We start from the raw sequence: 14,191 nt of genomic DNA, 5'->3' as shown, positions 1-14,191 counted from the left end.
GCCAACATCATATCAATAATATAAAGGTACATAGATAAAAATAACCTTTTTGATCCCTTCGTCGTTTTGATCTCCAACAGATATATTCAATTTCACTTGAATATTGCAGAACCGACTATGGAAAATAAAAAGTTGTTTTCAGATTTTGAAACAAACAGAAGTCACACGGTACAATGCAGCACAGCAACTGCGTAAAGGCCCATTATACCAATTTTATTTCTCAAAAGCTTTTAGTTTTTGGTATCTTGTAACAGTTTAAATCGTAATACTTTTTTGCCACATACATGAACTATCTTTTGCAACTATTACTCTGTTGGCAATCGGTATGATTACAGTGGATTAGTATTTTGTATAGAAGTCAAAATACTACTTTGTTTACATTAATACATTACTCCATATTCAGTAGTTAAATATCTAACTTGCTCTAAATTCATAATTCAAACACAATAAATCAACAAATTTGCTTGAAGACATTGTAACCTCAATAACAAGACCTTAGGTTGTCAGGCCTATGACGCACTTTAACTTCTTGGCACTCATTGTCCAACTCAATATAGCAATAGTGATTCATTTCAAAAGACATTTGCAGAATTTTAGAGTCACTTGGGTAACACTTGAACTAGGCTATAAAATTGAAAACAATTGTGGAAAAATCTAAACTTATTTTGTCAGAGGTGTATATAAACTAACTTTTAAATATGACTTGATTCGAAATTGATTCGAAATTCAGTTTGTATTTACTTACTATGTATATCAGTAATGTAACAGAGAAAAGAGAACTTTTTTCTTGCTTGCGTGCGTGTGCGTGTGTGTGTTTTATTTTTTCTTCTTATTATATTTTTCACTTAATCGTATGTTTATAATAAATAATTAAATCAGAAACTTGATATTTTCTAAAATCAAAATTTTTATTTTCTGTTCTGACATTGAATATGAATTAATATTTTTCTTTACACTTTATTTACACAAACAATTATTTTTACATTTTTGAAATTATTTATGAGATGAGCCTTCATAAATGTTCTGAAACTCATTTTATTCAAACTGTTTACAAATTTTATACATGTTTCCTTTTCTGTATAATTTTTATTCTGCTTTGTATTTAATTTTATCACAATGTAACATTTACAAAGTTTGAAGCAATAAAAATGATAAAACTATTCTAGCATTGCTCTGTTATCAATATTAGAAATATTTATTGAAAATGTGTCCAATTTAGACCGATTCACTAAAATATTTTATTGGATTATTAACAATTTTGTACTTTCTATACATATTAAATGATATGACATAAAAAGTGTAAAAATAAGAGAGGTAATTCTGCAGTGCACATAGACAGTAGACCAGAAATGTCAGATGTGGAATTGTCTCCCATACAGTTACATCTTATAAAAAAGTACATTTATACTCTTTCATTTAAATTATTAATATTTATGTTTCTTACTAAAACGAAAAATGTTTGTCTATCAAAATTTGATGATAGGAAAGGCTGCTAAGAAGTTCTAAATATTAGAGAATTAAGTTCACACATTGAAATACTCAGAGACTCAGTTACTTCATCTCCGTAAAAAATACGCCTTTACGTGAACAAATATGAGCCCCCTAATGGACACTATAAGGAACTATAAAATTGATAACATTGGTCAGTAATACCTTAAAAGACACAAGAACGCAAAATTTAAACAAAGTTTACAGTACAGAATGGTTTACGAGTTATTGAGATTTTTCTTAAGTAAAACTTGGTTATTAGAAGGGCTCTTTTTCAGAAATGAGAAACTCTAAATATTCTATAAAATAATCATAATGAAAAAATGTTTTCAAAGTTTGCATAAATTTTCTTAAAAGTATATTGGTTGCGCTTGTCAAATATAAAATACTTTTACCGTCTAGTTTTTATTTTATTAGACATTGAAAATATCAGGTAGCATATTTGATAACACATTTGGCACAATTTAGCCAATAAACACCAATAATGATTTTATAATTAAAGTGAACACACTTTTTCCTTCACAAGAATGGTCTGAGAGACTCAAATAAAAGAAGACAGAAGAAAAAAAAGAAAGAGAAAAACGTTGCGACTTCTGAAGCTTGAACCCGCGCCCCTCAGTTGCAATGCAGTTGAAGTAGTTCTAGCCTATATGAATACTCTTCAAAGTGGAGGTAATTTTTAGGTGGGTCTTACCTTAAAATCTTCTTCTCTGAAAATACAATGAAAGAACAATGACCAGAGGTTAAATATTTTGCATGACGCACGACCTTTGGGTTCCCTACCAATGTTATATAAATTTTGCCACTGGGGGCAAAACTGGTCAGCCTTTGGGGTCACTTAGTTTATAGACACTTTCATTGTAAAACAATTAATCAATAAAGTCACCTTGTGTGGAATCATCTTACCGAGAAATAATATATTTGTCATGAAGCATTTCGTAGCAGACATCTACAAATGTTTTAGAAAGTATGCAGCCTATATCAATATTGACAAACTTAATGCGACTTCATCTCTGGATTTATCCTTTTCTAGCACGAATGTAAGGTGAGCGATCCAGTGTCACCATGGTCCTCTTGTTAAATATAAAGAGCACGTGGAAAAGCATACACATGGAAATTTGGTGTTTTATGGCCATTTGCTTTCACTTTAACGTGTACAAGCAGCAAGACTTCTCTCGTTTTATTGTATAACTGTTTTCGAAATTAACAAACTATGGCAAATCGACAGGTTAGATCACATCTTAGTGAAGATGAGATGAACAGGGGTATTGGAATGTCGGAGACTGGCCATTCACAAAGGCATGTTGCCCATGTCCTTGAGGTATCCCAGAGCGTTGTCTCCAGGGTGTGGAACCGATTCCAAAAGACTGGAAATTTCTTGCAGGGCCATGCCGGAGGTCGGGAACGTTCAACGACTCAAGCCCAGGACCGAATAAGTGTTCTTCAGGCCAGGCGCCAACGGTTTTCGAACGCAACAACCTGACGTAACGACTTCCAAAATGCAGCTGGTGTGCGTGTAAGCACACAAAATGTTAGAAACAGGTTGCATTATGCTGAGTTGAGCTCACTGCGGACAGCAATTTGCATTTCTTTGTCACAACGCAATATTCAAGAGCGTTTGCAATGGGCACAGACTCATGTCACATGGACAGTTATTTAATGATTGGACACGGTCCTCTTCACTGATGAGTCAAGGGTTTGTGCGGACTTCACGGACAGACGGGCTAGGGTTTGGAGAAGTCCAAATGAACGCTTAGCTCTAGTATGCGTTGCAGAACACGACCGTTTTGGCGGGATTCAGTCATGGTGTGGGCGGGAATAAGCGCTTAGGGGAAAACGGACATATACATCATTGAAAACGGTACACTGGCGGCAGTAAGGTACGTCAGTGGTATCTTAGACGTCAATGTATGCACGTACGTTGGCGCAGTCTGCCCTGATTTCATTCTTATGGATGATATTGCCCGTGCACACAGATCCCAAAACACAAACCGATATATTGAGGAGGCAACATATAGTCCGCCTTAATTGGTCAGCGAGGTCCCCGAATTCAAATCCAATGAGCATCCTTGGGATATGCTGCAGAAAGCTATTTCTTTACGCCATGTGCAACCAACAACAGTTCAGGAACTAAGACATGCAATCATAGAGGAATAGGCCCAAATTCCTCATCACAAGGTCCGCAGGCTCATCAGCAGCATGCGTAGACAGTGCCTAGCCGTACTTAATGCCCGCGGACACCATACTCGGTATTAAACTCCCTACGCCAACCATTTCCTGAGTTGAAAGATTTTTTTATTCCACTATGTGATCTCCAAAATATGTTGATGTTCGTCCAGCACACTCTTAACGCAACAAGCACACGTCAAGGAACACTTCCATAATTCCATTATCATTATTTTTATAAAAATCAATTCTTAACTAATTATATTTATTTCCTTTTAATCAATTTTCACATTTTTTATTAATACACAAAAGTAACGCACTGTAGAAAAAAGTGATCCTTAGCAAATTTTGAGTAGTATATATTATTGTTGCAAAAGATAGCAAAAGTACTAAAATTCATCCGCACTTAGATTAATAGGTCATTATTAATTGGTATTCCCAGTTAAGCAATGATACACATAATGACGGGTCTTTTGCAATGCTGCTCGTGGTCTCAAGTACACACATCGTTTATAGGCAACTTCTCACACAAGATGTTCAATAGGAAAGGCATACAAAAGGCGCTGTAATGAAGATAGAATATTGACAAGGACATTAATCATGGACTTTATATAATGGTTTTCAAATGATATATTAAACACCAATTGTCTTATTCCGTTGCGGTTTTGTTAAAGTTCAACGTTGGAGGGTCTTCTTTGCACAATATGAGAACCAAACTCTAACCTAAACAATATTAATTTCATAAATAGCCAAACGTTTAAACACCATTTGACTGATTTCGTTGCCGATTCGATTTTATACAACTTTGGAGGGTCGTCTTTGCACAATATGAGAACCAAAACCATAGCAATATGTCCGAGACAGTTCTGCATGGTTTGGTCGTTTTATAGAATGGCGATTTGTTCTTTCTCTATATAAAGTGTATACATTTTCGTAGAAAACACCATATTCTAGAGCCAAATGTTAAAACACCATTTGTCTGATTTCCTCGCAGATTCGTTTTTGTGTATGGTGTTTTATCAATTAATATATACAGGAAGAATAAATCGCCGGTCCAAAAACGAACATTTTACGTGCTATCATTTTCCTTGCGTTAGCCAGAGCTTGGTCCTTATATTGCTGTGAAGAATATTCTCTAAACTTTTACAAAATACTTGATCATTCCACATTTTTATATAAGTTTATAATTTTCATCTATTTTTGAATATTAATGAAACATTTTTATATAACCGCCAATGACGTTTTGTCATTTGTAAATGTTTTTCAGAAGTGTTTTTAGTATACATATTCACGTGACATACGTTTCTCCGAACTCTAAGTGTTGTTCGGTATTTCGGTCGGAAATACTCTTCCAATTAAAATTTTGAATTGACAAACGTTCTGAGTCGAAAAATCACTTTTACGTCGTAGAGGGAAGATATTGACAATACATCAACTCGAAGAACATTTTGTTGAACTAACCTTACTTAGAGCCATGCATAAATGTTTGCGATCACGACTTTAAATTTGCTCAAGTAATATGATAGTTCAAATATGTTGGATGGATGGACGGAAGGAATTTTTTTTTCATATGCCCGCTACCTCTTCGGCGAGGGATAACATGACATGACATTGATGTGGGCATTGAAATAATTGAGAAGGAAAATTAGCTAGGCATTAAATTTAAATCTACTTTGAACTTTGACCATTTTCATATTGAAGAAAGTGAACAAACGAATTTTGTTGATGTGAATCAGACACAAACATTTTTGAAACTGTATATAAATATTGTTACAATGGAAACATACACATTATTCATTACACATTTACATTGAAGAATAAATAAATATTGACAACCGTTCATAAAGGCTTGCTTAAAGAAACAACAGTTCACCGAAATGAAAATTTCCCTTGCATATAGACCTTGGAATATACTTTCTTGTGATATAGTCATGTGCAAGAATGATAATGTGTTAAAATCTGAGTTAGATAAACACTGTTTGCTGAGAAGATTAAGCTATTATATTGAATGATTCTAATATGGAAACGGACGACAGAAGAAACTAGAACTCGAAGGGTATTATAGAATGTAGTACAAAAATGAATTAAGAAGTCAACTTTGTACAATACCAGCATAGCACAAACAATATTTAAATAATTATTGGCACACCTTGCTACGCTGCAATGATTAACCAAAACAACAACAAAAACACACAAACAAACACACACATACACACACAATGTCTGAAGAGGTAGCTTTTAATGTAATTAAAACCAGCGGATATTGTAACATAGATATTTCTTGAATATCCAGAGGAAATAAGGCGTACTTTAAAACCATGATTTTAAAAATGTCCGGTTATTAAAATCAATTTAAAAATGCCACTGGAATGCAATTATAAAAATTTCGTAATTCTGATGTTGCGATAATCTATAATAGGACAGAAATCTTTTAATATATAATTTCCATTACTGATAATCTTTAAGATAATCTATAATAGGACAGAAATCTTTTAGTATGTAGTTTCCATTACTGGCAGGACGTCTCAAATACTGAGTCATGTTTTTTTTCACACGGAATCATTAATATTCTGAATTTTGCTTCTAAGTGACACAGTTAATTAGTTCCCTTTTATTTCGAACAGGTTATAAATAATCTTATTATTATTTTGCACTGTTAAAACACCATCCTTTAAATAGTGAATAACGTTCTAGCCTAGTAGGAGTTAATACCTCAAATCAGTATTTTCAGTGTGGATATAGAAATGGAATGAAACACACTAAATGATATCTTTTTAAAGAATGCTCACATGTTTTTAAATCACTTTTTAATTATCATACACCGTACAAGGTGAAAAATAATCATACTTTGGAAATCAATTTAGAGGTTTATTAGAGGTTTATTTCTCGTGCATGTGCACTTCTAAACCTCAAATCCATAGGTCGAGTGATTTAACATGTCCGATGGCAATGTACAAAAAGATTAATTGCATAAAAATATACGTTTGATTAGATAATTCTGCCCTCCGTTATTTGTTTTTCGCATTAAGACAAAGGTTTCTTTTTTTTTCACTTGATAATGCGATGTGATTTGACAATGAAACTACCAGTTCCATCGTTGCTATAAGCTTATCAGCATGTTTTCATTCTCCGTAAACGTTAACGTGCTTGCACAGTTTTTATGAAAGATGATTGTTAAAAAGAATACTTTCTTAGAAATAAAAGACAATCCAATGCTGCGAACTCAAAACGTAGTACAAATGTACAAACAATTAAGAAACATTTAGCCTATTTAAAAACTAACATCGTTATCAAACACTTATCCAAAGAAACGGTGCGCAATTAATTCCTCAAATATAAATAAACAGGCATAACTTAAAGCATGTCGACAGTTACAAAATTAGTCAGGGAATGTTTTGCACGTTAGCCATATATTTACTCTCGCTATATATATAAATGTGACATAGTGAAATTGGTACTTTTTTCGACCGCTTGTTGGAATTGTAATTCTGGCTTTGTAAAGTTAATTTAGAAAATTTAGATTCTCAATCTTAATATAAGTAAAACATGCAGATCGTCTTTTGATTAGTATGTAATTGAAGATCTTAAGAAACACACACATATGCACGTACGCACACACAAATAAAAAGATTCAATGACATGGAGAGCAGAACACTATATAGCAAATTATTCTTCAATACTTTCGTCCCAGTCATCAATGGAAATCCATTGTTTTCCATTGTCAGGCATAATGCTTCAAAATTAATTATTATTACATAAGAGTAATTTGGGTTCACTTATTTGTTTGCAGTAAAAATATATATCTAACTAATTATCAAAACTACCTGTGGTTTTTATTAAGAGCCGATAATTATGTTGACGTAGGTTATAAAGAAAGGTCAATATTTTGTGTCAATTTAAGTTTCAATCACACTTTAAACTCTCTCATATATTCATCTAGTTGTATGTCTATGTCTGAAATACGTTCTGCACCAATGGGTATGAGACTAAGAAGACCACGGAATACCGGATATTCTCGCCGAGCCATCTTTTTCTCTGTCTCTGCATGAGTGACTAATCTCAAATCATAATCATCACATAACATAGCCTGCATTTCTTGTATGCTGTGAATGATCTTTGTTTTGATGTCTTTTTGTTTCTGGTTTTCACAAACTGCATGAAGCTGCTTCAACGGCATGACAATTTCTTTCCCATACGTTTCGTAATATTGGCGCCATTTTTGAATTATACTGGAATATAGATCTAGCAATTTTTTGTGGAACATGTGTTCTGCTTTCGGTGAATGAACAAGTATTTCATAATCTTTAAGAGTTGGAATATGACCAACATCTTCGGGAAGCAGGTTACGAATACAGTTCATGAACTCGTTCCTGTTTAATTCGATTTCGTTATCAAGGTCGCGCATGCGCAGTATATCTTCGGCAATAACTTTTTGATAAGCTTTGAGTCGTTTAACCATCTTCGTGTCATTTGCTAAAAAAGAATAGTAAAGAAAATATAAAACAAAATCTTTGCATCCGATGATCTTAAAATTTCCTAGTCAACATTTGTATCATTTAAATCTCTCTATTATTTATCCACCTAAATGCAAGTACTATTATTTACCTTTTAAAAACAATTAAAGTAAAATTGTTATTGATAAATATTGTACCAATCCAATAAATGAAAATAATACAAGTATAGTATAGCATGAAATAATGTATTTTTCCAGGCATCGTGAAAATATTTATGGGCATTTGTCCATGAGTTTTGTTTATAGCCAAAAGCGAAGGAAATACTAAAACAATTTATAAAACAAATATTTTGAATAGATAAACTGAGACTTTACGCCTGAATTGAATATCCAGTCTTTGTTTCATATCAGGTTCCAGCTCTTGTCTACAAACGTCATACTCATCTTCCCAAAGTTTTGTTTTCAAGGTAACATCTTTTAAGGACGCTGCTTTCAAATCACCGGCTGTTATCAAGATACTTTCTATCAAAGCATTTAGTTTTTCTTCTTTGTACATCGTCCAAAGTTCGTCAAGCGCTTCGATAGTGTCGAATCCAACAGCCATAACGATTCCTAAAATATTTAATCCAATAAAGAATGTGAAAAAGATATGATATCAGAAACATTGTCATACACCGCTATGTGCTAGGCAGGACTAAATGTGACAATAAAGACGTTAAAATGGACAAATGTTTTACATCAAACTATAGACTATAGTATGCGTTTTAAAACAGGAGGCAATTTGTTATCTTTGCCATCTTTAAAAAAAAATTAAATCAACACGAAAAACCAAACATTGTTCTAATTAAAGTATGTTTAGATGTTATTATGTTATATATGTTACTCTACCAGTAAGTAATTATATTCTTAGGACTAAATGATCACAACAAATGGGTAAACACTAGTAACAAGGCATGGAGCGTGTATTTCAACATCCCTCTGTCCTACAAATTTCTTAATTTAACAATTGAATCATTAGGAAATCAATGTGTCTGTCAAACTTATCCATATAAAACATTAAATTAAAACACGATTATCAGATAATCAACATAGAAAACATTTCTTATCAAAAATAATCGATCTTTAATAAAGATTTTAGTGCTCATAAAAATCATAAGCCAGAAGCTTATCATAAGTTTGTGTGTTTGATTTTACGTTAATTCCAACACATTTTTTCTACTTAGTTATATCAGGTAACAAATGAACATTACACTCAAAGTCCCAGATTGTCAATAAATTATTTTTCTCTCCTGAGGATCGAACTAACGGGATTTGGAGTACAAATCAAATTATCTCACTGTTGAGCGAAGCGGTTGGACCTAATCATAAGTGAATCATATAAATAAATGCCAAATCCGTTTCAAAATATCTTCCATAGAAAAGCTAGTATTCCTACACGTACTGTGGTAACTACTTTAGGGTGATGTATTTAAATTATCATGCAAATTTCTATTTTTTTTTGTATAAGGTTAAATAAATAAATAAAACAGAATTGTTCCCTAACCTGGTTCGAATCGTTCTATATACATTTTAGGAAGGGAGTGGCGTTTCTCAAATTCTGTGCGAATGTCAACTAGATCCATTTTAGCAAATTCATCGTACAATATTTCTGTGGTTTTCATTCTGAAGAAATGCTCAAGTCCATGGCTCTTTTCTTCAACAGGGACAGCGTCATACACGGTGATGTAAATACCCACCTCATCTGAAAATGCATACAAATAATATAACTTAATCGCAGCAAAGATGATGTGACATCTATAAAATTGTACAATTTTAAGACATTCACTTTCATTTGTAGAAATCGTTGGACATGATTATGAATTTGTTAGCAGGATACAGTTTGTTTGTTTGTTTGGATTGGGTTTTACGCCGCAACAGAACACAGTATATGTCCAGCTTTACTGGTGGAGGAAGACCTAATGTGCCCTTCCGTACATGATATAGTTTACCTTTACTTTGGTCATATAAAAAACATATACATTGTAGTATGATAAAAAAATAGGTATGATACGGAATGGTCATTTTTGTTAATAAAAAAGTAGAAATTCTTTGTAAATGGCTAAACTTTTAGATTTGGACATAAAGTTTCTCTATATTTCATACATAATTCAAACATACATGAATATGTTTTGCGTTATAGTTTAAAGATATGCTGAAGATTAGTAGCCTATGGTATCTGTTTAAATAACACTTTTCATTATAAGTTAACGACATTTCTGTATTCCCAGGGTTATTTTTAATAACACTTATTATTTTAAATTAACGACATTTCAAAGGGTATCTGTATTCATTACACTTATGTTCATGACATATGACTTTCATTATCTTCATTTAGAATAACTAAAGCCTCCCGTTTTCTTTGATGTTTGCTTACATTTTTGTCTTTGAAAAAATGGCCTAGAGTCATCTTTTTCTTCATAATGTTCTTCTATATCATCAATGGTTGTATGCGCATGCGCGTCATCTGACATCCTTATTTGCGAATTATATTCCTCTACAAAACAAAAAAATATGAATAAATGTCAGATTTTTTACTGAATGCATGAACAACTATTTTATTGTTAGACTAGTCATACATTTTGTTTTCGATATTAGCATATTTTCAAACCTGCCAAAACATAAAACAACATGAATAATCCACGCATAAACTAAGGAGCGTTTTTAGTCGCCAGTAGCTTCAATATTCATTTAATCATATAAAATAGTTAAAAAGTAACATATATATCATTGTTGCAAATCTTGAGCAAGTCTTTAGTCTACTTAAAGAGTGCTGTAAAGACAACTCTTCATAATAAGGTACAATATAAACTATATAATACATACTGCTGACGAATTAATATATCCAATCTTCCTTAAGTACGTAATACTATTCCGTTATAAATCGTTACTTTCCGTACTTATTGAAGAAAATAATGCTCTTCAAAAACAAATAGAATCAGAGTGCCAAACCGGCTTATTATAATTATTCGCAAAAATCAGTGAAGCTTTACAAATGTAAAGAAGCTTTTGATCTTTTTTATTGATTTTCGCCTGTAGCTGCAATCGATACTTCATTAATTTAAATCATATTGATATAGAAATGTTCATTGTTTACCTATATACCGCATTTATATTGAAATAAAACTCATATCTCTTGAGCAATTATAAAGCAATTTGTCAAATTAATTGAACGATTTGTATATCTAAATGGTAGTTTTGTTTATTCTGACACTGAAACCCGATAACTTCCCTTAATAAAATGATTTAAGTATTAAGAATTAAATAAACTATACAATCCGCAGTCGTTTATCAAATACCTTCAAATATTCCGACTTTGCTTTAGAGATTAAAATAATACAAATCACTGGTTATGACAACAATGTCCTGACGCATACACATCTAAAATAACGAGGCTATTAAATCCATCACAATAGATTATAATCCTTAATCTTTGTTATATTTCTTTAGAAGCCTCCAATGAGCATATTTTGTTCTGTTTTGAAGAGAGGGGGCTATAAAGTTGATATTGCTAAATCATTGTGTTTTTTAAATAAATCTTTATATGACTGTGGTATTAAAAACATAAACAACTATTGCATTACATATCGATGATCAAAATATCTTGACAAAGGAACCATTAAAACAAATGTGTGTTTCTGATGTATGACATCTGCTATATAAATGATTATCATATTTTGTACCAAAGACAGAATAGGTTTAATGAACGATTTTTATTGATCAACTTTACATTGACAATAAAATTTGTACCACTGCAGATGATCGCAACAAAAACCTAAAATCAAATGATATAAAACTTCATTAAGAGTTTGAATAATGTTTAGATATCTACAAACCTTACAACAGTTTCCATGTTATATGTTAAATATACTCACACATTTCAACCATGTTGCTATAGCTTACTTTGCCTATAATGACCATATATTTAGCTGATATACGAGCTTGGATGTATTATTTCTTCATACGTTTTGTGTTTGATCTAACTAAAACAATTTGTATATATTGTATGCGTGCTGCTTTGAATCTGATAAAATCATTTCTCTTTTTAGATACATTAGTATCTTTTTATTTTAAAACGAACAAAACTATAAAAGACATGATGTTACAAAACCAACTGTTTCAAAAAGTCAACACATATCAGACACTGGTCCTCAATTTATTATAGCGCGCCTCAAACCTAAATGTGCCATAAAAGATGTTTATCAATAGATGTTAACGGATAACATGATAAAAAAACAGATTGTCTTACAAAAAGGGATACAAATACTTTATTTATATCTTACAAAGAAAAGATACAATCAATCAAAACAAATATTTGATATGTTACTAATACAGTATAAATAGATCTATAATCAACATATTAGTTTACAAATATCAAAAATACAATCATTATTTGATTTATACAAATGCTTTGATTACCCAAGATGTCATACGATTTTATTCAAGTTTAAAAGTACACTAAATATTCGCCTACTAGATAAATTAAACAAAGGTGGTTATTCTTTTTTTTATATTCCTTTCGAGGACTTTGATGATACTTCTTCAGCTTTCTTAGCCAAGCCAAAGTAATGCTCCTCGGATGTCGTTTCAGAGTACGATAAATATGAGTGAGTTAAAAAAAACTTAGGATTCTTTCATTTGAATTAAATCAAGAAATGTATTTATTAATTGATATCAGAAATATTTGACGTACTCAAAGGTAATAAGGTGGCCTTATTTGTTGAACCAATATCACACTTATTTTTAATATATGTTGTCCTGCAAATAACAGCTATTCATGATATTGACGTTAAGCACAGCAGACATTCGAGTTAACATTTTAAGTTTTCCTCAAATTATAAACACTTCTTTATAGTCAAGATTAACATTAATTTTTTTATTAAAATATGTTTCAGAATAAATAAAGCTAAACATTTGTTCGGATTAATTTAATGGAGTCACAAAATGCATGTAACAAAAATGCATTTTTTATTGTTAAAACTAAAATACATTTAATCCATTTTTGCGGTTTACATAAAAGTGTTACCAAGCAATATGAAATCAAAACTCGATATCATACTTGTAGAAGTTGACTTTATTTATGCGTAATAAGTTAAAATAAGTTGTGAGACAATTTCGGAAAATGTAAAGGGAAGATATATCTAAGTATATGTTTGAGTAAATATATCTTTTAATATTTCTAGTTATTTAGGCATGGCTTTCTCGACAATCATAATATTGTTAACTTTTGAACTTGAGATAACCATTTATTTTTTGCTGCGACGGGAATTCTGAACATTAGCTCTCAAAGTTCAAACATTTGAAAACAATAGTGGAAAACGTCTTTAAATATACATATGTGTAACATGTTGTTCTATTGTTTATACTATTGAAATTCATTATAGTAAATGTGTTGTACAGCTTTGTTTTCGGTAGATTAAACACTTAAATTGATTTTGCGCGATTTGATCAATTTAGTGTACAATCTGCTGCTTTTGCTGAAGTAAGTTCTCATTTAACCATGCCATTTCATTGACTTTGGAACTGTAACATTTGATCTTAACTTAAGACAATCAGTGAGTTTGAAGATCATTTTATAAATGAAAGTGTTTTAACATTGGCTTCAGATATTGGTCACATTGGTCTTCCAAGAGAAGATCGTTATCGTCAATATTATTATGTTAATTTCATACATGATGTCTTGAAGATGTATTTTATGTATTCTTTAAATGTTACAAATAAAGACATGAATGACAACACTTTGTATTAAACTGGTATGATGGTAGATTTGAATACGTATATTTTTGATATTTAATACAGTGTTCTGATGATGATAAAATAAGATCAGTTGTACTTTTTGTACATACCGTTATGAAACATGAACATGACACAACCTAAAACATATGATGATATATTGTATACGTTTTATTTTGGGCGGGGCCTTCTTTTGAATTGAATTAAGTGCATTAACTAGAAACAGTTTGTTATAATCAGAGTAATTAATGTTAAGAGTTATCAGGTAATTGAAATGGTCTTTTCTATTACAAATATATTGATTTTTGTAAATAC

The 14,191-nt window shown here is 31.5% G+C and overlaps 1 protein-coding gene across 3 annotated transcripts; it reads right to left on the bottom strand.

The window, feature by feature from the left end:
• Window positions 1-6,633: 6,633 nt before the first annotated feature.
• LOC132742866 (uncharacterized) lies at window positions 6,634-11,655 on the bottom strand. Of its 3 annotated transcripts, none has more exons than XM_060731366.1 (5): window positions 11,443-11,655; window positions 10,521-10,640; window positions 9,651-9,848; window positions 8,483-8,719; window positions 6,634-8,127 (listed from the first exon to the last, which is right to left on the bottom strand). In XM_060731366.1, exons 2-5 carry the CDS (start codon window positions 10,615-10,617, stop codon window positions 7,562-7,564), a joined length of 1,098 nt encoding a protein of 365 aa, XP_060587349.1. In that variant the 5' UTR covers window positions 10,618-10,640; window positions 11,443-11,655; the 3' UTR covers window positions 6,634-7,561. The 3 variants fall into 3 exon arrangements, with proteins under 3 accessions (XP_060587349.1, XP_060587348.1, XP_060587347.1); XM_060731365.1 differs by lacking the exon at window positions 11,443-11,655 and adding an exon at window positions 10,970-11,435; XM_060731364.1 differs by lacking the exon at window positions 11,443-11,655 and adding an exon at window positions 11,241-11,435.
• Between the last annotated feature and the right edge of the window lie 2,536 nt (window positions 11,656-14,191).

The sequence above is a fragment of the Ruditapes philippinarum genome, unplaced genomic scaffold, assembly GCF_026571515.1.
Source record: "Ruditapes philippinarum isolate M1 unplaced genomic scaffold, ASM2657151v2 ctg563_1_1_1_1, whole genome shotgun sequence".
In the NCBI taxonomy this organism is placed as follows: Eukaryota; Metazoa; Mollusca; class Bivalvia; order Venerida; family Veneridae; genus Ruditapes; species Ruditapes philippinarum.
The sequence above is the reverse complement of the archived record's forward strand: the minus strand, read 5'-3'. Positions and strand labels throughout refer to the sequence as shown.